At 31.5% G+C, this 24905-nt stretch overlaps 2 protein-coding genes across 6 annotated transcripts in view; one reads left to right on the top strand and one right to left on the bottom strand.

The window, feature by feature from the left end:
- Nucleotides 1-7542, bottom strand: part of LOC115882903 (rab GTPase-activating protein 1-like) — a 59905-nt gene extending 52363 nt beyond the window's left edge. For 2 of the 5 annotated variants that reach the window (XM_030901168.1, XM_030901167.1), the window contains exons 1-5: nt 7492-7540; nt 6644-6800; nt 6257-6409; nt 4049-4241; nt 949-1132 (exon numbers count right to left, since the gene is read on the bottom strand). In XM_030901168.1, coding sequence (XP_030757028.1) covers nt 949-1132; nt 4049-4241; nt 6257-6403 — 524 coding nt within the window. In that variant the 5' untranslated portion in view covers nt 6404-6409; nt 6644-6800; nt 7492-7540. Of the gene's footprint in view, nt 1-948; nt 1133-4048; nt 4242-6256; nt 6410-6643; nt 6801-7491 lie in introns of all 5 variants that reach the window. The other 3 variants (XM_030901164.1, XM_030901166.1, XM_030901165.1) reach the window with 3 other exon arrangements.
- A 2809-nt stretch (nt 7543-10351) lies between these two features.
- The window catches only part of LOC115882783 (E3 ubiquitin-protein ligase HERC2), a 90535-nt gene continuing 75981 nt past the window's right edge, over nt 10352-24905 (top strand). Inside the window, exons 1-14 of the mRNA XM_030901024.1 lie at nt 10352-10684; nt 10757-10925; nt 11001-11269; nt 11332-11428; nt 12319-12475; nt 12538-12708; nt 15655-15913; nt 16904-17033; nt 17088-17285; nt 17342-17435; nt 20874-21153; nt 21212-21292; nt 22454-22628; nt 24548-24722. Coding sequence (XP_030756884.1) covers nt 10460-10684; nt 10757-10925; nt 11001-11269; nt 11332-11428; nt 12319-12475; nt 12538-12708; nt 15655-15913; nt 16904-17033; nt 17088-17285; nt 17342-17435; nt 20874-21153; nt 21212-21292; nt 22454-22628; nt 24548-24722 — 2480 coding nt within the window. The 5' untranslated portion in view covers nt 10352-10459. The remainder of the gene's footprint in view (nt 10685-10756; nt 10926-11000; nt 11270-11331; nt 11429-12318; nt 12476-12537; nt 12709-15654; nt 15914-16903; nt 17034-17087; nt 17286-17341; nt 17436-20873; nt 21154-21211; nt 21293-22453; nt 22629-24547; nt 24723-24905) is intronic.

Below are 24905 nucleotides of genomic sequence, written 5' to 3'. Positions count from 1 at the left end.
GGATCGTACTAAACATATTGTTGCGGACCCGTACCGTGTGAACTCGGCCTTAGGCTTGGCCACTCGGCTATGACTCATACGCCCACCGACGTTCGAAGAACGCCGCTAAGAATTTTCGAGATATGTCTGGACTGTCTGTTTCTCTCATATATAAGCCGATGCCCGAAACCTGAAGGAGACAGAGATAAATAACCGATCGACGCGTACAGTTACAATCGCCGCGCTAATTCAAAATAAATTTCTGTGAGATAAATAATTAGATAAATTGTAAATAAGTTATAAACAGTTCTTTAAGTCTTTTAATTGTTATTGTTTTTGTTAATTAGTGTTAAATAAATTGTGTTTAAATAAATTGTGACTTTCTATCCACACGGAACCGACGAAAAACGTAACAATATACTATTGGAGTAGCTGTAAAATATCCACATCACACGATAGGTAAATAATGGATTTTAGTCATTAGTACTGCAGAAAAATAATGTCAAAAGATACTGGTTTAAAAAAATTAAGATTAAAGTTAATATTAATCAACCTTTAAGGTATAAAATTTAGTAAGTGTTATTATTAATAAATAGTTTGTTTTATTAATTCCTGTGGAATATTACAAATTTGTATTTGTACATAGGTTATTGATAAATATAATAATAAATGCGGGAAGTTGCTTGAAGCTTCAAAGTAAGAAATAGTTCTTTTTTATATTTTTTTGGTATGTGGTGTTTTGTTATTGTTTGTTTTGTATTAACACATACCGTTTTTTTAAATAAAATAACTCGATTACATTTTTTCAGTTTTATACAGTTTTTTTGAAGTAATCACTTAACAGTAAAATTTTAAATATATTAATTCCCTGCTATGCGTTCCAGTTGTACCAACTTATTTCTTTGTAAAATTAAATAAACTACTTTGAAATTAAAATATTGATTTTGTCGTTGGACAGACTATACTTACACCACGAGCCCCTGACTGGACAACGGCACTGACACGGACACCTTTATGCCCTGGTCGACGCTCTGCTCGTTGAGGATGGCCATGTTGCGGTGGATTTCCGCCTCGGATTTGGGCGCGTTGATTTGGGCGGCACCCAAATAGGTCACGCCGGCGAATATCGTGCAGTCCTGGTCCACATCTGAAACTTTGGTAGAAAACATTTCCCGAATAAGATACGTGCGGCAAGCGGGACTAGGCCTAAACATTAGGCGTGGCTCACTTCGAAGATTTTTCGAAGATTGTGTGGCAAGAATTCTGACAAATTATCAAATTTACTAAGATTATACCGAAGAAAAAAAATTGATAAAGAATGGCTTCATATTTGTTGTTTAAAACAGTTAAATTAAGTTAATGACACTATACAAAAATATTTGAATTCTAGCGTGTACCCGCGACTTCGTTCGCGTCGAATTAATCATTTGTAATGGTGATGATACAGCAAAACAAGAATTTCCATTAACATACAAACTGGATAAAATTTTCTCACATTTATATCAGCATGAGAAAAAACAATATGGCGATATTATTATATAACTTGGTAATATTTGAGAGGTAGTTTCATCTCGTTGGAATTTGACTTTCGAAAAATCCGTTTGCCAAAAATAAGCTTTTTACGTCAAGCAGTTTAAGCAGAATCGTGGTTAATCAATTACCCAACTTTTTGGAACACCCTGTATGATTTTTTAAAAAATTTTAAAATTTATAAACCTAATAATTTATGCGTGTCCAAACGTTTCCCCGAAAGACTAACCGTTTTTTAATTAACAAATATTGTAATATTTGAGGGGCGTTTTCACCCTCTTGGAATTTGAGATTCGAGAAACCCCTCCTTATCGAACCTCTACATTCCACAGTCAATCCGTTTGCCAAAAATCAGCTTTAAACGTCAACAGTTTAAGCAGAATCGTGATTTCTCAATCATATTTTACGAAACACCCTGTATAATTTTTCAAAAAATCTTAAATTATGTAAAACAACAAAATAAAATATCCGTGTTTTGGTTTGGTTTGGGAGAAGAAGAGTTTTTCCGAAAAACTCACCGGTTTTTAGATAAAAGATATTCTAATATTTGAGGGGTGGTTTCACCCCCTTAGAATTCAAGTTTCAAAAAATCCCTTCTTATCGAACCTCTACACCCTAAAGTCAATCCATTTTCCAAAAATCAGCTTTTTACGTTAAGCGCTTTAAGCAGGATCGTGATTAATCAATGACCAGATTTTTCGAAACACCCTGTATACATTTTTAAAAAATCTTAAAATATAAAAAAAATATACGGGTTTAAGCGTTTTTTCGGAAACTTGACCGTTTTTTAAATAAAAAATATTGTAATATTTGAGGGGTGGTTTCACCCCCTTGGAACCGGATTTTCGAAAAATCCATTCTTATCGAACCTCTACACCCTAGAATCAACGTGTATGCCAAAATTGAGCTTCTTTCGTTGAGTGGTTTGAGCAGGATCGTGATTACTGAGTGAGTCAATCGCATAAGAATTTTATATATTGGTATAGATGTTTTAAAATATATTTTTATTGTAATATTTATGTTTAAATATCAATAATCGATAATCACAAATCCAAAAAAATTAAAATATTTTGTTTTGTGTCGATTTTGAAAATATAACCCTTCAGAAAACTTTTGCATGTTTTTGCATCTGACTCTTGGACTAAAACATTTTCTATTTTTTTAACTACACTATTTTTTTACACCATGTAATTATTTTTTTTTCTTTAACAGTAACTTTCAGGTTACTTGATTAGCTGAATAATCTTTTCAGTGAGCCACGCCTACTAAAAATATAACAAAAATGAATTTCAATTAAACTAAATAATTAAAATAAATGAGCCATTCCTTATAAAGCTATAAGCAAAATTTATATACCTGCAAAAAACAGATTATGCCCTTTAATATTTGATAGTTTACCGTTATTAACTTAATAAACATCGTAATTATTCACAGCCAAAAAGTGTTTTAAAGGAATTTTGAAAATATAAATATGAAAAGAGAAAAAATATTATGCACTAGTTTTCATTTCTTATCTAATATTAATGTATTTATTAATTTTTAAGGATTTTTTTATTAGGAATTGTCTATTGTACTTTTTGTTACAAAAAAACAATATTTGCAAAAAAACAATGCAAATTTATGGCATTTAGCGAGTTATATTTAAATATTCAAATTTCAGTCATAGCCTTGAGCTTGAAATAATTTTCAATATTGATAAATAAATGAATAAAACAATAGCTAATTTTCAGAAGTATTATTCTGTTCAATTTAAGATTTACTTTGCTATAACACGAAAAAATGTATTTATTTTAAGCAGTAAGGTACTTCAGATTATTTTATAATTGATTATGTAATTAAACTACAGATAAATACTGATACCTTCCATTTTCTTTGATGTATAATAAATACTCAACAAATACTATAAAATTTTATAGTATTTGAAAAGTATTTAATATGTTAAAAAATAATTATCAAGTAGCGTAAGGAAGTAGTTTAGTTTTATATTTCTAGTTGCTTTTTTTATGAAACTAAAGATGCTACACCAAGATTTTTCCTAGCCCTCTTAGTTCATGAAATACAGGGCGAATTTGAAGTAGTTGCATTTTTCGACTACCCTTGTATCTCCGTTATCTTAAAACTTATCAAAAAGGTGAAAAATAAGACCCATAGAGTTTTTCACGTAGTATTCAGTGGCGTAACTATTTTTTTCCTAGTCATTTTCGAAATATGACTCAAACTTATTTCTTTTAAATGGAACATCCTGTATATATTCAGCAACTAGAAGGGCTATGTCAAATTTCTGTGTAGCGTCTTTAGTTTTATAAGAAAGTAGCACAGTAATGTGAAAACCATATAAAACACACGAGAATGGGACACCCTGTACTCTCTGAAATATTTATTTAAGAATTAAATACTGATAAAAAATATCTTTAAACACCGTATCTAAAATTTAACAAATTTGTTGATGCATTATTAGAATAAGATTAACAATAATTGCCATCACTATCAAATATTAAAAATATAGGGTTTCAATGAAAAATGAAAATTTTCTACTTACTGTTAGCTTCCTCTTCATTCTCAGAGCTGTTATCCGTCTTCATTGAATCCTGTTTTTCTGTCGGACTTAACTCCTGAGTCAGCGGGTCTTGCCCTAAAGTTATAGGGGTGCTATAAAAAGTAGACTGACCCACTTTTTTGACGAACTGAGCACCGTCTACGGCATCGTCCATTGTAAGTGGTTCTTGAAGGACCTTAAAATTTAACCAATTTTTTACAAAAACTCAATATTGATCTAATTTTCCTTATGCAATAGTTATGCATAAGTTCTGTTGCAGGGGGGCTAGACTCAAAACTTTACTCAAAGTACATATTCCAGAGTCGTTTGTGACAAAACAAATTAATAATTTCGTATTACTTGACTGAATTCAAGAAGGGGAGGGGAGTTCAGACCCTGAAGTCCCCCCTGTCTCCTCCCTTAATATTGAGGAAAAAAAACAGGGTGTCTCAAAAAAGTATCAGTAGGTGAGGGTAATTTTTTTAACAGAACACCCTGCATATTTTTGCTTTTTGACTTCCTTCCTCATCACTTTACATAATCCTAAGTTATTATTAAATTTATTTCAATAGTTCCAGAGAAATTAATAAATATAAAAATATATTTTGCAACATTTAAAAATATATTAAAAATATAAAAGATGTCACGCAATCAAAAGTCTGCTAATTTTGTTTTACAATTGGTACATATCTTATTCGTAAATTATACATGGTGTTTAAAATATAATGTCAAAATTGTTAAAATATTAAGCACTTTTTCTTGTTTTTTTTTTAAATGTTACACCCTGTATATTACTTAACTTTTGTACGCCGTAATTTTAACTGAAATTTCCCTTTTCTTTTTTGAACTAGAAAATTCTTAACTTAAAACCATCTTTGCTAGAGGAACTGCTAACACAAGCAATAATAATATGACTTCTTAACAACAGTGACAAAAAAAAACGATAAACACTATTTTTTAGGTATATTGATGAGGACCAAAAGCAAAGGCATCCTTTTAATACTAAAATGTTGTATCTTCAATAAAAATAAAGCTATCAAGATAAACCAAAAAACAAACTATTAAGAGGAAATGCACCTTAATTTTTTTAAATTCCTTATTCTGTTAAACAATTCCCCATGATGTTTCTGATCTCTGATCTTTTGCTAAAATATAAACATTTTTTTCCCTTGTATAATAGTCAAATAATTGAGCTACAAATTGGTTAAAAAATCATAAAAACTGACCCACCAGAAGAAAAAATATTAAATTTTAAAATACAGGAGAATTTTATGGTGTTCGTTTTTTGTGTCGGTTATTGTATTATTTCATAGATTATCAATACAAATAAAAATATATATGAAAATCACTAACAGTTGTCGTGCACATCATTAAAATATGTGAATGCACGTCCTAATGTTGTACAGTTACTTTTTTTACTTCGACTTTTGATAAGGGTTAAATAAAATTCGTAATATTTCAGACATTTAAAATCAATTTTAGACACAATATAATATATACAATTTTTTTATATCTAAATTATTACTTTGTCTATGGTTATTACACAAACAAAATTCTAATTAATAAGTTATTAGCAAGTTTCCTGAATGAAAGCCAAAAAATGTTTGATTAACATTAGTCTGCTCTTTTTGTGAGATTCTACTACTAGTCTTAAACTGATATGGAGAGCAGCTAAAACATGCTGAAAGATCTACGTATTTTCAGTAAAAGCTGCAAAACTTAAGTAACAATATCCATTTTTACCTTTCTATGCAGTTTAACAGCTAAAAAGGGCTTGCTGTGTACTCTCTCTTGTTCAAAATAATTGAGTAGAGATGAGACAAATTACTGATTCAGAGTACTTATTGCAATTACAGCGTTTTATTGCAACGAAGATCAAAGTTTTAACTAAATAAAACGCAAATTTAACTTCAAGTTTGTCAAAGAATAAAATTGAAACTGACAGTCAGATTAGAAAAAATTAACAAAATCAATATCGGATAAAAATGACCAATATCAGATTTGCAAAGAAGATTCTTATGACAACAGACGGTATTTGCCATGACTACCAACATAAAGCCTTTTTTATCAGCTAATTTGTTTACTTGATGGGACAGTGTGCTGTTTTTTAAGTTTCAAACAAAATTTTATTTATTCGAGATTTAATTTAGCAATAGTTTCGAAAGTCTATGACGTGCATGCCAACTTTATTGTATTCTCTTTATGTTATACCTCTCTTAAAGCTTCTCTTAATTCGTTAAGGCCTCCGGCAAAAGATAATGTTGGCGTCTTGCTAGCTCCCGGTTTATCGGACAGAAATTCAAACTCCTCACTTGTCGGCAATGATTCAATTGATTCTGCACTCAAAGTATCCTCCATAACGATCTGTAAAAATAATATTTATGTTATAAACATCTACACAATATCTAATGGATAATCCATACAATATGTAATTCTGCATTTATCGGTTTAATGCCGCCTTATAATATAAATAAAATACAATAAAAAAGCTCATAAAATATGCTATAAATACAAGGAGCTTTTAACATTTAACACACTGTCAACATTGTGATCAACATAGCAAGACCAAAAATTCGATTAATTCGAACAAGCACTTACTCAAAACTGTAAACTATTATATTTTGTGTAAATATAAAAATCTATTTTCCTCTAGCATCTTCGTCTATTTACATCGGTGTTGGTTGTTTAAATATTCTCGTTTTTGTTGTTTTCTTTTTCAGAAAATTACCAACCAAATTTTGACTTTTGACAAAATCTAAAACAAAACGTCAATCAGAGTCTAGTGTTGGGCAATGTCGATCGATGTTTTTTATCGCCAGCGGTGTTCATTGTTTTAATATCGATGCGGACTGTTTTAACGGTTTATTTCAGTTTTGAATAGTTGCGATGGTAATAAATTTTGAATTTAAAAACAATAGTTAGCCATAGAAACTTGTACTACATTAGGTCGTCAACACGTGGTTAGGTCTTTGTTTTTCACGTTTATTTTAAAGAATCACTAAATATGAGTAAGATTTTTTGTTAAAAAATGCTTGAAATTTTCGTTGCCTCTTCTATTTTCTCCACGTGTCTCTAGATATCTAGAATTATAATCTAAACTTCTCCTCCATTTTATTTGCTCCATTTTGATTCTATTGAGAGACTCCAAACTTAAAAATAGAACTATATATAATTTTGTAAACAGCAAAAAATATAACGTATTCTCAACAATGCTAATACTGAACAATTCGCATAAAAAATTAAATAAATATCTTAAATTCAATTTATGGAGACAATAGACAAGGGGTTATACCGACAAGGGATTATTTCACGTTTTTCTCACAGAATATCGTAGTTATTTTGATAAATTTTAAATTGAGTAGTACGAAAATTATTTAAAATTTGTCATTGTTTATTAAATATAAGTAGCAATTTTGTTTATATCTTATATATTAACATGCACCTACCTTGAAAACACCGGTACCAAATTTCAACGGTATGCTACTGGTAAGTTTTCTATCGGACTGGCAAATGCAATGCAAATAAATAGACAGACAAAGAAAAGATGAAAGATGGAAGACCGGAAGACACCTGTTTTAGGGATGTGCAAAAATAACCGATTATTCGGATAACCGGTAATTTTATTCCTAATACACCCTGTTTTCATATATAAAAAATCAGGTGTTACTTGAAAAATTAAAAAAAATGAGTTAGCAATTAACGTAATAGAAGCCTACCAGTTTACAGTTCTTCATTCCATTATTGAAATTAACTTGTATTTTTAAGGTCCTTTACATTAGAAGATAAACTTTGATTCACGTAAAAGAAATATTTAAAAATGTATTTGTTTTCTTTTTATATTTTTCCTTTTAAAAAATTATAGTAGGTGTTAATTTTTTTTCAGAAAATATTTTATTAACCGGTTATTACAATAACCATTTAAATCTATTAGGTATCAGGTTAAACCTTTGGTTAAATGGTTAAATCTACAACAGAAATTATCAATAGTTTCTACGTCCCACTAGTCAACTTGCATACCCAACAATGTTGCCGTTGTATTGCTGTCGCCATTTTATGAACGCACTAGCTTGTACCCGCGACTTCGTTCGCGTCGAATTAATCATTTGTAACGGTGATGATAAAGCAAAGCAAAATAATTTCCATTAACATACAAACTGGATAACATTTTCTCACATTTATGTCAGCATGAGAAAAAAACAATATGGCGATATTATTATATAACTTGGTAATATTTGAGAGGTAGTTTCATCTCGTTGGAATTTGACTTTTGAAAAATCCGTTTGCCAAAAATAAGCTTTTTACGTCAAGCAGTTTAAGCAGAATCGTGGTTAATCAATTACCCCACTTTTTGGAACACCCTGTATGATTTTTTAAAAAAATTCAAAATATGGAAAAAAAATAAATTATGCGTGTCCAAGCGTTTTCCCGAAAGACTAACCGTTTTTTAAATAACAAATATTATAATATTTCAGGGGCGTTTTCACCCTCTTGAAATTTGAGATTCGAGGAACCCTTCCTTATCGAACCTCTACACCCCACACTCAATCCGTTTACCGAAAATTAGCTTTAAACGTCAAGCAGTTTATGCAGAATCGTCATTACTCAATGGTCATATTTTATAAAACATCCTATATAAATTTTTAAAAAAATCTTAAAATATGTAAACCAACAAAATAAAATATACGTGTTTAAGAGTTTTTCCGAAAAACTCACCGGTTTTTAAATAAAAAATATTCTAATGTTTGAGGGGTGGTTTCACCCCCTTAGAGTTCGAGTTTCGAAAAATCCCTTCTTATCGAACCTCTATACCCTAAAGTTAATCTGTTTTCCAAAAATCAGCTTTTTACGTCAAGCGCTTTAAGCAGGATCGTGATTAATCAATGACCAGATCTTTCGAAACACCCTGTATACATTTTTAAAAAATCTTAAAATATGTAAAAAAACAAAATAAAATATACGTCTTTAAGTGTTTTTTCGGAAACTTGACCGTTTTTTAATTAAAAAATATTGTAATATTTGATGGAAGGTTTCACCCCCTTGGAACTGGAATTTCGAAAAATCCCTTCTTATCGAACCTCTACACCCTAGAATCAACCTGTTTGCCAAAATTGAGCTTCTTACGTTGAGTGGTTTGAGCAGGATCGTAATTAATCTCAGTGAATCAGTCAGTTAAGGATTTTATACAGGGTGTCCCAGAAATAAGTTTAATTATATTATAGGAAATATTATAAAGAAATTATTTTTTCATTTTCAATTTTTTTTTCGCGAAAAAACCCTCATAGGTGTGTTTCTGGGGTTGAACTCTATTACCAGTTAAAATATTTGCACTTATTTCTGGGACACCCTGAGTATTACTATAGATTTAAGAACGGCGGAAAGTAATGCCTAGCTATAGCCAATTTTGCAAGAAGTTCGTGTACCACAAATATAGAACTTTACAACTGTTTTTACCTATTTATTTTTAATTTTATTTATTTATTTACAGCTGTTTTATTTTTTTTAATTTATTTACAGCTATCGGTAATAGCTAATAGCCGTAGGCGTGTTTTGGTTGCGTTAGTTAGTCTCTGGGGTAAGTTTTTTTTGTTTAGATTGCACGCGAAATACCGGCCCGACCGATTATCGTACATGCGCGTGCAGAACTCAAGTGCAGAACTGCGAAATTAAGGGACAACAAACGGCAACATGTCTCGGGTATGCGAGTTGACTAGTTGGACGTAGAAGCTAGTGAAATTATCCAGTTAACTAAAAACCGGTTATTTTCCAATAATCGCCCATTCCTAAGTGCAACCGGACAGGAATATACTCGCAGTGTTGCCGCAATGTTTTTTAGATTGTACTAGTTTTTTTAAAAAATGTACTGAATTTAAAATATTAAATTCGGTACATAGCTGTCTTAAAAATAAATATTATTATTATTAAATTATAATTTATTAAACATCAAAGCCTATCAAACATCGATGTTTCCTTCAAAACCGATGTTTTTAAGAGATCGATGTTTGTTTTTGATGCGCAACATCGATACTTAACTTCGATGTCCCATCACTATCGTAGTTGCAGGTCCGTAATGCTAAAATTTCATATTGTATTTTAAATTTCCCTTAAATTTTAAATTTTTAAATAATCTTCTGTGTAATGTAAAAAATAAACATATCGTTTCTTTAAGTATAATAGCATTATCGTATTGTAAAATGTATAAGTATATTTTTCTATTAAAATATCTTTAAAAAATGTAGCAGTTAATTAGTTTGTCTGGTTGCCGATACAATTATAAAATGTCAAAATCATCTGTTAATTTTGTTTTATGATTTCTGTCAAGTTTATCGAACCGTATACACAGATATCATTTAAAATAAAAGTTGTCTTGCCAAAAAATGAATTCAACACCAGTTTTTTGAGTGAAAAATTCCAGCCATGTCTCGCTGCGAGGCTCAACTTAGAGCCCAGCCTCGCCTGGACTTAAAATGGCTCAAAATGAATGTAGAAAACTTATTTTATGGTTACGAGAATTTGGTAAATGTTTGGAATGGACTAATATCCGATGGAGAACTTACTGGGGGATTCTCGACGGGGCTGCTGAATAGTGCCGGTGTTATGTCTAAGGAGGGGGAATTTGGCAAATATTATTGTAGTCAGAGAGTAAGTATTTTTAAATGGATAAAACATCTTCTGTTAGCTCTAGAATAGCATTACATATTTTTTTCCTTTTAGGTCTTGACTTGTACATGCTGCGATGGAATTTGTGGTCCTCAATCAGGATGTAATTGTACACCATGTCAGAAATTAGATGCGGAAAAAGCGATACAAAATTTGAATAAAAAGGAGTTTGTACCCTTGATTGAAACACTTTTAGATCAGTGGGCTTGGGGACCTCAACCTAGTATGTATAATATCATACATTAATAAATAACTGACCTAAAGATATGTATTATTTTAATCTTATTGTAAATTTTAGGTATAGATCAACTAAAACAGTGTATCGTAAGTCTCAACCATGAGCAATCTCAATTGTGTTCCGAAGCAGCTCATTCCACTCTATCTTCTAACAGATTATACTATAGACTATTAATTATGAAGAGATATTTCATTGCATTGAACCGTGTACCTCATTCTGTTGATTTCGATCATGCAGTTTCAAGTCATAATTTGAAAATTTTAAATGATGTTCCTGATAATAAAAGTAGTAGTATTTCTATACAGCAGACAGTTGCTAGGAATTGCAAGGTAAGGAATATAAAGATATACGTTGATTAAATGTTAAAATATGTATCTATGTTCTTATATAGATCCCAAATATTGATCCAGCTGTAAGTTTAGCAAGAGTAGGTTCAAGAGCAGCTTTGAATTTTTCATTTGCATTCTTAAGAAGAGCTTGGAGGTTAGGTAAGGCTTAAAGATATATAATTTTACAAGTATTCTTATATTATACAGGGCGATACAGTGTTCTGGAAAAGCCCCATATCAGATTCACTGTTGGAGATTTTTGCTCCATTTTTTTTGTAAAATATAATGCCAATAGTAGGGCACATTTCAAAATTATTTTTATAGATGTGCAGGATGATACAAATGTCCTAAGTAGTACTTTTTAAATGTATTGCTGTGCATTGCAAATAAAAGTTGCATGATTTGTAAAAATCTGCAACTTATCCGAAAAATATTATGTTTTGTACAGGGTGTCCCAAAAAAGTAATGATAAAGTTGTATTTTTTTCAATTGTAACCCCTATTTTTCTTCACACAGCATCAAATTCACACTATTTTTGTTTGAATAGGTATGCAGTGTTGCCATGCTATGCTTTATTTACTGAAAATTTTAAAAATAATAAAAAATTAACTTTTCTGGTATACTGGATGTTTCTGATAAGTGGCTCACCCTTATAACTTTTTTATTTTTTCAGATAAAAAAACGAGATTTGGTGTGTTAGTATATGACACAAATTAGGATTGATTAACGTATTCAGTTGTTTTCAGTCACTACAACTTTTGATTTTTAAAGGGCACCCACTGTATTTTTTTACTTTGTTTGATAGAAAATGACACTCTGAATAGAATGACATATCATATGTCCACTTTTGACATTTTTGCTTGGAAAAAGGTTATATTTGATGGGGGGGCTGTATACAACAAGTTGTTTTAAGGATATACACCATTATAAACCATGCAATATTTAAATACAACTTTTTTCATGCCTTTGTCAACAACAACGATACTGGACTTTCTCACACTAATGGGCCACCCTGTATATAGTCATCCTATAATAATATTTATTTTCAGGCGAAGATATTGACTTATGTAGTGAACTGCTAAACGAGTCCTTAGAAGCCTTAAAAGTTTTACCAGTATGTACACTCTATAACCAAAAAGACATATCACCTGTGTGGCTTGAAGTAGTAGAAAGATCTTCGAAGTTTTTGAGGGAAGTTGTTGAAGGGTAAGCTTATTGAACATAAATATTTTTAATCAAGAGTTAAACTAACATTGTTTTTCTTTTAGCGAGGTATCAAGTGGTAGACAGAATTGTGTAGTGCCAATAGAAGATCGACACACCTCTTTGAACATATTATTAGAATTCGCACTGCAAAAAGGCACTTTGAGTGGTGTATTAGAGATGGTATTGTTGATGTTGAATTTGTGGGATAAAAGAGTCCACTTAGCTGATAATAGGTAAAACTATTTAATTTTATAAAAACAGAAAACCATCAGAAATATTTTTTAATTTGAATACGTTTACTTCATTAATTTGTTATACATCAACTTTTGACGTTTATTACGTCAAAATAACTGTCATAGTGACACGTGTCGTACACGGTCAAGTTGGTCTTGGTCCAATCTATCGACATACCAAATTTCATTTAAATCGGACGATTTTTTTATTTGATTCATTGATAATGGGGTTTGGTAGTGCACGAAACGTCGTCAAAATATCATGAAAAGATGCTCTACTACGGACTCTTTGAGCTCCATCTACATTCCGAGTTTCAGCCCTCTAGCTCACATAGGGGCCGAGTTTCGACGCTCCAAAGACCCATCTCAACTTCCTAATTGACTTACCACTTTTTCCTTGCTAGCTCATGTGTCAAGTCGGCCGGCCGGCGTCGCACAGTGCTTCGAACATATAGCTCTAGAGGACAAAAATGCAAAACTTCTCCTTTATTGTAGGCAATTTATTTAAACTAGGTTTATTTGACACAAATGATGAGTACTCTCATTGTACTAAATGATGATGTTCTTAGTCCCACGTTTATGAAAAAAAAATCTTATAAATTATAAAAATGTTGGAGCTGTGTTCCATCTAAGGAAATAATAATTTATATTATCAAAACATTAGAACATGATTCCTACAATATAAGCCTAATATAAGATAAAAATTTTAATGAAAAAGAAACATTAATGTTATATTTAATTAAAAAAAAACTTAAGATACTATAAATTTACTTTAGGACAACAAAATGCGATCGTAACTACTCTGATTCAGAAGAATCACTGCTGACAGAATTTTCCAAATTTATAGTATCCAAATCACAGGTAGATGAAGTATCCTCACATGTAAGATATTTCTGTACATCATTTTCTATTATGTTACTTTTTCGCGTTGTTACTGTTCTTTTTGTTGGTATGAGAGGTTCGGATGTTAATAGTTACCTCTTTAATAGACCATATCCATATATTATTTTTTCTTTTTCTTGGGTATGAGGTTTTATAATAAATTGAAATATGGAAACTTTTTTTATGCGACGTTTCGCTCCAACATAGTGGGCTTTTTACAGGCACAAGTGGTGTCTCATTTGACTGGAAGGTTCATCGATATCTAATAAAGAACACATTTTTTGAAATACAAATAATTTTGAATTCTTGTCCTTATGATCAAGCCAAAAATAAATAATCATCATAAAATAAAGTTCGTCGCAAGCAGACGCAGGTGAACTATACAAAAATTAAAAGTGTATGAATATGACAACAAAAATATTCAATAAATACGATATGTTTTGATATGTTTTTTTGAAGTTTGAAAACGTAAAATTTTTATACCCATTTAAGAATCATCTTAAAAAATAAATAAAAACTAAACAATCATGAACTTGTTTAGAAATAAATTTAAAGTACATACCTTGTGTGTGTGTGTGTTTAACAATATCCATAGTGGCTTTCAATTAGTAAGTAGGTACCGCTTAACTCCATAATATACAGAACTACTATGAATGTTATTCTTTTCACTGATAAGATAATGATCGCAAAATTTATTTTTAGTGAAAATATTTGCTAACAAAAAACGCTGTTTATGAAAAATAATATACAGGATGGTTGAACATTGCTATAAGTATAAAATTACATATTCAGATATTAGTAAATTTTAACTTTTTTTTTTTCGATTTTTGTCCGTGGGACGAAGCACTGTGCGTCGTGTCGTGTCATGTCCTTGAATCTTTACTCCCATCGCGCGTAAAGAAGTTTCATTTCAAAAATTAATATAGGTAATACATATAAGAAAATCGGTATTATAAGAAAATTTATATTAACATTAAAAAATAGGTACTTGAAAGAAAATGATTTAAGTCAAAGACTTTAGATTTAAATATGGATTTAAATCATTTTGATTTTAGAAATGACTTAAGACATAAGATTTAAATCTTTTTGAAACTGACTTGTTGCAGCTCTGTTAACAATTATATTTTTTGCTGGTAATATGGGTAAATTTAATATACCGGGTGCGTCCCAAAAGTAGGCCACTCCTATGACTATTTTAAATTTTTTTTTTAGATAAAATAACGAGATTTGTTATGTTAGTAATGGCATAAATAAGGATTTATTGACATATTCAATTGTTTTTGGTCACTTGTTTCACCGGAAATGACTACCACTATTGATCTTTAAATGACACCCTCGGCATTTTTTTATTTTATTCGATAGAAAATGACACTCTGAATAGAATGACATATCATATGTCAACTTTTGTGACACTTTCCCATATTTTAAATTGTAACGTGCGGTTCACAACGACAATTTGTCTCGAAATACCAAGTGTGTGGTACCAAATTATTTGTAAAAAATGCTTTTTCCAAATATGCTAATGGGCGACCCTTGTTCCGTTTGCAAAAATTGAGATATGATTAAAAATACGATTTGGGCATCTTTTAACCGGCCCAGAAGAAAACATGAAAACATTAGAGGATCAAATCTATTTTTCCAAGGCTCCTTGATTAAAATTTAATGTTTTTAACACAGCCATGGCACTCTAGATTGAAATTTAAAATACGATTTTTTAAAACGAAAGTTGACATACATATGTAATTCTATTCAGAGTGTCATTTTCTATCGAATAAAGTAAAAATATACCGATGGTGCCGTTCAAAAATCAAAAGTTGTAGTCATTTCCGGTGAAACAGGAAGTAACCAAAAACAATTGATATGTCAATCAATCCTAATTTATGTCATATACTAACGGACCAAATATCGTTTTTTTACATGAAAAAATAAAAAAATTATAGTGGTGAGCCACTTTTCAGACGCAACCGGTACAGTATTATTTTGGTTTCATTGCATTAGTTTATTGTAGCAAGAGTTTGTGTCCAATAATAACTTTACAATAAAAATGTCTTAATTTTATTTCAGATCGTCTGTAGATAATGCCAGCGCACCCCTTCTTCCATTCCTTTACCGATTTTCGGAAATACCCGCCCAACAGTCAACCTTTTCACTCAAAGAAAAATCTGAGGACGGTGATACGAGCTGCACGAAGTTTTTTCTGGATTTTCTAGAGTTGCCCGACGAGGAATCCTACGAAATCGACTTGAAGCAAGCTTGCGTTTTTGTTATGTCTAGACTTGATCTGCTAGCTGAGCCACACATACCCCCTTTGTCTTTTAACAAGGTTGGTATATAAAAAATAACAATAAACAAAGTTGTGTGCAATAAACTTATGGCATAGCTTTATCCACGAAGTTTATAAGATCTGTGGATACTACCACAGATAGTACAGACTTTTTATTATGTGTTACATTCTTTGAATAAGAAGACTAAGGAAGGAGCATAATGCTATCCATGTATTCATGCATGGTGGGCGGAAAAGGCACCATAAAAGCACTCTAGGGTGGGGATCCTTGACAGTTCTGTTTGACGATTCATTTGACACATTTGAATTTGAATTTGATTTGAAATTTTGTGGATTTGTCAGTCTTTACGGAGCTTATTTTATGTTATTTATTATTTATTCTACTACTGATAGTTGTATAAAGGTAGTAAATCTCGATGGAAATTGTGGCAGAACTTAAATTAACAGTGACACTATCGCGATTTATCGAAAAAGACTCTAAAATAGTTGGTTGTGTAGCGTGCGGTAGATCTCGGCAAAAATTGAGTGAAATAATGGAACAACTTTTCGCTAGTAAGTGACTATATAATATACATACGTGTAGTAAACCGATCATTTATGAAATTCACTTAAATTAACTAAATTATATATTTTTCTTGCATTTTAGCTTTTATTTATTACTTGTCAAAGATTAGATGTCAAAGAATTTAGATACGTTAATTTGACTTACCTGCTTCAGTAGCGTATCGGATGTTTGTGTTAATAAATACTTATTATAACGTCTATTTTTATTAGAATTATATATTTTTATAACAATTTTAATAACTACCAACATATATTCACACTGTAAAATAAAACAACAAATTATTGAGTCTACCCCACGTCTACCCTACATCATAGTTTTACATTTTTTAAATAAAATTAGAACGACACTGATAAACCGGAATTTAAGTCGGCCATATTTGAGGCCCATCGCGGTGTACCTAAGATTTTTGATATGCTCCTTCCTTAGTCTTCTTATTCAAAGGTTACATTATACATTTTTTTTAGAATCTTTCTCAAATAAATGGCCAAAAACTATGGGGCTGGGGATGGCTAAGTTGGATCTCGAACTCCGGTCCTCAGACGTGCGAATCCTTGGCGGAGTTAAGCATTAAACAACTGAAATGCTCAGAAAGAGGTATTAGTAAATAACTACATGTGTTTAATTGATATTAATAATATAATTTAACAGGCCTATTGCTTTTGACTCGCACTGGTGCAGTGTATTTCGTATATTACACGTCAGAAACACAGTGTCCCCAACAAATAGAGACGCTGAAAAACAAGGAGATCATCATGATATCAGCGCATGTAGAAGGAAAACACTATATGGCTCTGGAGAAAGATGGGACAGTGTATTCATGGGGCAATGGGGATGCTGGTCGATTAGGTTTAAAAATATAATTATATAAATTTTTTAAATAAATTATAAAATGTTTCTCTTAGGTCATGGAGATACACTGGCTAAAGATGAACCAACTCAAATAGAGGCATTGAATGGAAAAGATATCGTTTTTATAGAATGTGGAGCTACTTACAGGTAATAATATGTGTTGTTTAAATTATTTGAAACTTTTACCGGTTTTGTTTTTCTTATCCTTATAAAATTAATTCATCTGGGATGTACCAATAAAATATCCAAGAAGTCTTAAGCTTGATTTTCATGCATCTGTTATCCGACGATACGATGATACGATATTAATCTTATTGGTTGAATTTAAAGACTTTGATAGGTTAGAAAATTACGCAGTTTTTAAATTTATTGCATTTTCATGCCTCCGTTCATCGGATATACGATTTGCTCGTGATTGTCATTTTATATTTTCACGTCCATAACGATTTCGCTCTTTTACTTATAGTCTAAGAGCTAGCAACGTTATCGAGAGAGAATTTTAACCTTTAACTGGTCCGGTAATAAATATGTATCATAAACAGTCCGGCGTAGTCTGTAGGACTACGCCTTCTAAAAATCCAAATAACATACAAAAACTAAAAAATAACAAATTTTTATTTCATTACATATTATATTATATATTATTAAACTAATCTAGACAAAAATGGGATCAATTAATATAAATTTTCAGAAAATATAGTACAAAATAAAACAACATACATATAAATTTGGAAAAAAACAATATTGGTTTATACTAAGCTCTAAAAATAAAACCAAATTACTAACAGTCATTACAATATAGAAATAAGTTTTTAATACTATATGGTAAAAAAAATAACTTATAAAACTGGAGTTAAAGAAAAAGTTTTTAGTTGCAGCATGAGACAAATTTCATCGTTTTTCTGGACATGTTTTACAAAATGGATTCGTACATTCTAGGCATTAAAAATAATTAACTAGGACATAACGTTGTCTTTGACTAGGATAAGAACTCTAGGATAAAAATATCTCCGTATGCGTCTTCTGGTTGTACATGAATTGCAATTATTCTACCAATTGTAAAGTGTATTTCTCGTGGAATATTTAACATTGTCAAATGCATTTGTCTGGCAGATTGTCATATTGTCACTGTCACAGTCCTCATCATATCATTTTAATAGTTTCCTCATAACTAGAGTCTCCCAAACGCACTTTTTTCGAAGACCCGGTTATATTTTACAGAAATTTGTCACACATAAAATTTTACACAAACGGTCCGGAGTCGTCTGCGAGACTACGGCTTCAGTAACTTCTTCCAGAACTTCTAAAAAACTAATCCAGTTTGGGCAGAAATATGGCTATCAGTTGATGACCTAGAGGGGAAGGATTAGCTAGAACGCCAATCGTGTGGGCGGTCCTAGTAACTAATGAGACTGAGTTAATTATTTGGCGTAGTCTGTCAGACGACGCCGGACCAGTTAAGGGTTAAGAAAGGTGGTTCTTTAATATATCTTTTGTCATGCTCTCCTGAACAGAGTGGTGACCCTTTGGCTGCCGGTAGACGTTGCGTTCACTACTGCACATCATATCTGTATTCAAAATCTGTTCACTACTGCGCATCACAAATTTGCCTTGTATTTCAAGAACCAAGGAGTCTAGAAACTTATGTGTAGCATATTTAGTTTCATAAAAAAGTAGAGTAATGTGAAAATCGCATCATTGTATCTCTACTTATAAACGAGAAATCCCATCAAACACACGAAAATGGGATACCCTGTACATATGTGATGCGCAGTAGTGAACCGCAGTAGTCTACCGGCAGCCAGACGGCCCGCACTTTGTTCAGGAGAGCATTGCAACAGATATATTAAAGAACCAGCTTTCTTAAAATTCTCGTTTTTTCGATGTTGCTAGCTCTTGTACTATTATATTTTTATTAATGTTAGATTATCTTGTCAAAGAGTGTCAAAACGTCCGTTATCGTACGATCTTTCTCTGTTGACGGGCTGGAGTAAAAATTTACGTATGAAAAGTGGCGCGAAAACGCTACGACCATTCGTATCAACCGTGGCTAACGTCATATTCAAGGCCTGACTGTTTTGACAGTTCTACCGAAGTGGTCGAGAATTAGTAATCGTAAACAAACCAATTGTTTTCATTAGTTTCGCAACAAATCTGTGTTTTTTACGTGTTTCTATGCTAATCAAATTATACTAAATAATTTTGAGTTAATAGTGAACTATCTAGATCCGATTCATAACATCGTACCCGCGAAAAAAACCCGTACTTTCGGTAAAAATTATAGTAACACCGGCAATGTCGGCTGTGTGTCCGGGCTAGGAAAAAGTTGGGGAATTTATATAAAAACATAATAGCGTTAGTGTTAGTGTATAGTGTTAAACCAACGTAAGTGACGTGTATTTTTAGGTAAAACAGTTGTCGTTTCTTTATTTTTACTTTGTGAAATAAAAAATGCCGCTACATTGTTTTGTGCCTGTGCCTTGTAGCAGCAATTATAATAAGTACTCAGGATCTGTCTACATTCTCTTTTCCAACAATATTAACTGTAACTAAGTCACGTCCAAAACCTACAGAAGATGATGTGCCTACAATTTTTCCAAATCAACCCTCTTATATGACTGTGCATGTTCCCATAAAGAGAAAACATTCCGATGAAAGAAAACAAGATTTGGAAATTCAGGATGAAATAAATATTGAAAATTATTATTATTATTATGAAATGGCAATATATTTTAAAGAAATTAAATGAATTGTACTTTATTTCAGTATTTTATATAAAAAAATATCTTTATCTTTTTATTTACGATTTATGGAAATGGTTACTTGAACATCGAACTACAAATTACTTAATGATAATAGTTAATTCTACCTGATATCCACATTTTTTAAATATGTTAGGCAAATTTTTACAATTATTTTTAATTAAACTTTAAAATGTATTCTGCCCTTATCATATACAATACATTTTCTTAACTTGTCGATAAAGTATAATTTTCAAATTTTTTAATATTTGGAAACTTTATCACAAGGTATATTATTACTAGCTGTTAAATACTCGCTAACGCAATTTTAGGACATGCTTTTTATTATCTGGATTTTATTCTGTTGTTTATTTCATATTAATATTCGTGTTTTAGATCTAAATTTTAATGCTATTCAATTACTTTAACGCGATAAAAAGTTAATGTTATTTTTTAATACCTTTGTGTATAATATTTTTCATATTTATATCTGGCAAAACTATCAATAAATACGATTATTTATGCAGAAACTATATGCAGTACCATATCGCACAATTCAAAAGCCCGACTATTGCGGTGACATCACAGATCGATGTCTCTGGCCTGTATCTCATTGGTTATGTATCAACGGATAACAGACGCATGAAAATCAAGTTTTAGACTAAATCAAAATATTGTAAGAATCTGACAATGACAAAGTTGAAGTTTGTTATTTTAAATCAAAAGTAGATTATTTTTTCTTATCTGTAATTATTTGGATTTCCTCCCGCCGATTAGACACTGCATTTTTACAGTTATTTATTCATAACCTATAATAAGTTAATTAAAATTAAAAATTTTGCAGTGCTGCAATTTCAAACTCCGGCACCCTGTACACCTGGGGGCGTGGCAACTATGGCCGCCTAGGCCACGGCTCCTTTGACGACCTCCTCACGCCCACTCTCGTGCTCTCATTGGTCGGCCACCATGTGACGGGCGTGGCTCTGGGATCTGGCGACGCCCACACTCTATGCGTTACATCATCGGGTCGAGTATTCAGCTGGGGCGATGGAGATTACGGCAAGCTAGGAAGGGGCGGAGCTGAGGGTAGTAAAATACCGAGAATGATCGAGAAATTGGAAGATGTAATATTTGTTTCCATGATTTTTGAAAGTTTTTTTTTTATTTTATGTTTTTTTTTAGGTTGAAATTACAAATGTTTGGTGTGGAGCTCATTTCAGTGTAGCTCTTTCAGCTGAGGGAAAAGTGTACACTTGGGGAAAGGTATATAATTTTCTAAAGAACTTGTAGACATTTTTTAAATTGTAAATTACTAGACGTATTATGTACAAAACTTTAAAAAAGTCTATAAACCTTACTAAATGAAATTTTGGCAAAATGTTTAAATTTGTTGTACAGTTTAAGATACCGAGCAGCTGTTCATTTTACTTTATAGTGCAAATGATAGTAACAGATATTTTATTTAGATTAAAGCTGCAAAAATTAGTTTAAACCGAATTTTATTATTGCTAGGTTGGTCACATTGCGCTGTGTTCAGCAATATTGTCCTTTATTATCTGACAATTGTCAGTCATTATTTTGTATAATATCGTGTTGTTGTTGAATCTTTGTGAACAATTCTCGTTTTTTTGCCTATTTTTGTAGTCTTTTTTTTTAAATTGCACTTTTAAGAACTAAATTTTCGAGTTTTTGTATTGCATTTCTTGAAATTGTGTATTGAAAATATGCCGAAGCATTTAAACAGTGGAAGCAAAGAGCTTGTAGCTTCCCTGATAAACAATTTGAACGAGAACGTGACAATAAAGGTTCATTATTACTCTTGACTGCAGTCAGAGAAGTAAGTTTGATTGATAAGCACATTATACCACTTTCAAAGTTAGTTTTTATTAAATTCTGTGATTATTAGTTTCTGCCTTAATAGCACCCTCTTACTGATTACTGATTTTATACATTACCACTTATGGCGTTGTAAGATGTACATCAGCAAATAAATAAATGAATAACCCATAATAACGCTTAGAATAATCTTCATAATGGACTAGTTCTTGCCAATATGTAATAAGTAAAATAAGCTATAAAACAAATAAAAAAATTAATTAATAAAATATTAGCTATTAAATTAAAAATAAAACGTAAAACTCTTTAAAACATGATATAATAAATATATTGTTTGTCAATTTTAAATTAAGATTTCATCTCATAATTCCATCACAATCTGGCAGCGCTGTCGCCATCGCTTGTCACCCAAAGTTGATCACGTGCATCCGAAATTGTTTTGCGATTACTTTAGTTTTTAAAGTGACACAGAAACTTGACTGTCTTCAAATCTTTGGGTTTCATTATGAAAAACTTTTTCTAACTATGTACTTATTTTATGCAATTATAATTAGTACAATGGCCTCTTTTATTGTCATGATTATACAGGGTGAAGGTTGGAAGTTAGGCCATCACAATGAAGATCACGTGAGGACTCCGGAGGTAGTAGAGGTGCTACAGGACAAGAAAATAGTTTCTGTTTCAGTGGGAGTATCGCATTGTTTGGCTTTAAGCTCAGATGGAGAAGTTTTTGGTTGGGGCAAAAACGAAAACAAGCAAATAGGTATGGTTAATTATAAAGTTCGGTAGGTATTAAGATTTAACTGTATTAGTCGATTTTTCATTGTAAAATACAATGGTATTATCGTTGAGTGAAATGTATGTAAAGAAAATTCACGCCATAAGGAAAAACGTCCATTTTTGGTGTCTTTTTTGGTTGATCCTAACTAAATTAGATTGTTCCCATAGGCTCTAACTAGATTAGGGTCTCTATTATTTACTATTCCTTTTTCCAACCCTTCTATTCCAGCTCCTACGCCTTCTGATAAAATTTTAAGGTTTACATCCATAACTGAGAGCAAAAAGTGGGTGGTAAATTTTACAGGGTGAGTCTTAAAAAGGTGCAAATATTTCTAGAGGTAGTATATTTGACCCCCGTAACACGATTCTGAGGGTTTTCTCGCGAAAAAATAAATCAATTTTTTTGGAATTTTTTTCTGTTAAAAACCATAATTTCTTGATAATATGGCAACATAGGTAGTAGAAAGGTGTATTCCGTTGCTTACCTTGGTTATGGTTTTATGTTCCGTTTCTATCGGTTTCCTGAAAGTTTTCTTATTACGGAACACGGTTCCTGAAAAATTCGGTTATAACTGTCACCAAACTAACCAGCGCGAGAAGGCTGTTTTTGCTGGTTTTGTTTGTCAATCAGTGTCATTTATGTGACAGAAATCAAGCAAATATTGGAAGTTTGAGTGAAATTCTCATTTAATTTCTAAAATTTGTAATAATATTTTGTATTTACATCCAAAAGCAATGGAGGTAGGCAGTAAGGGTAAATAAATTTCATTAACTAAATAGAATGACTTTTTAGGACCATTTAAACTTATCATGCAACCATTGTTTCTTACAGTCAGAAACATTTAAAGAAAACATGAAAAACAAGACAAGCAATCGTGAATGTTTTGTAAGCTATAAAAATATAAATATTGATTAGATTTGTTTATTTATTATTGATCTGTTTTAATATTGGACCTGCAAATCTTCACTTGAGCTGTCTAACGAGTTTAACAGTTTATTAATAAAGTACTTTTCAATATTAAACTTAATTGAAAAGAAGAAGCAAACGTAAAAGCAGAGAATAAGCACATTAAAAATGCATAAAAGATAAATTTTATAATAGAGGTATTGAAATTTAGAAAACGTCAACATTTGACGTTTCCAATATTTTACCAAAGCGTTCCGTATCAAACCGATGTTTTTCAGGAACCGCCCTTTACCGTAGTTTACCGGTCTGGTTCGCCTGGTTTTGCAACGGATAAATTTTCAAAAAGACAACCTAGAAAAGATCCAGGGGTTCTCAACATTTCAGCAAAAATATATTTTTTTGGAACTTTTGAAAGTAAAATAACTCTATATATTTTTGACTTATTTGAAAAACGGTAAAGAGAAAATATGTTTCTTTTATCGAGTTCTACCAGCCCGGAATATATTGCACTTATTTAAGATGAATTTGTACCTTGTGTAGCAGAATCGGTTTCCACTTCTATTTCATAATAAGATTATTTTAATATATAAATAAAAGTATAGGTGCCCGGTGTCGTAGAGGTACAGGCTCTCGTCTACCAATCTCAAGGTAGTGGGTTCGAATCCCACACCCGGCATTTCATCAGCCGACAATTTTTATTAAAATAAAAATAGTTTGGGTACCTAGGTCGACTCAGCCTTAAATGAGTACTTGGGATTCACAATCCTCAGGTATTAATAGGCGGTTGAAGCGTAGTGCTAGCCACATTACCTTCCTTGTATACCGAACGGCTCTAGTATGGCAAGCTGTACCTTGTTACTCCCAAGGCGTTAAACGCTATATACGGGAGCTATTATTATTATTAAATAAAAGTATTTCTCAAAATATTGTTTTGTAACTTTTACAAATCCACGCGCTGTACATTTTGCAACGAATAACAACTAACTACTTTTTAGCCGATACTAACGAAACGTTTGTGCAACAACCCAGAGTCCTAGACTCGCTAAAAGGCCATAGAATAGTAGGCATCTGTTGTGGTCCGATTCAAAGCTTTGCATGGACTGATCTTAACAGTTTTACTCCACCCACAAACATACCATTCGTTATAGATCTATCAGAACACAGTTTCAAGTAAGTAAATTTATTTTGTGCTTGATTTTAGAGGCAAAATTGAATTTTTATCCGCTTTATATTTTTCTTTACTTACACAATATTACAGATAGATCTATTATTGGTCGTTATTGAGTAGAGACTAGTCAAAATCTCGATGCCACAAAAATTATACCACCCTAAAATGTTTTTACTGTTTTTACG

The sequence above is a fragment of the Sitophilus oryzae genome, unplaced genomic scaffold (assembly GCF_002938485.1).
Source record: "Sitophilus oryzae breed Bouriz unplaced genomic scaffold, Soryzae_2.0 scaffold_179_pilon_pilon, whole genome shotgun sequence".
In the NCBI taxonomy this organism is placed as follows: domain Eukaryota; kingdom Metazoa; phylum Arthropoda; class Insecta; order Coleoptera; family Curculionidae; genus Sitophilus; species Sitophilus oryzae.
The sequence above is the reverse complement of the archived record's forward strand: the minus strand, read 5'-3'. Positions and strand labels throughout refer to the sequence as shown.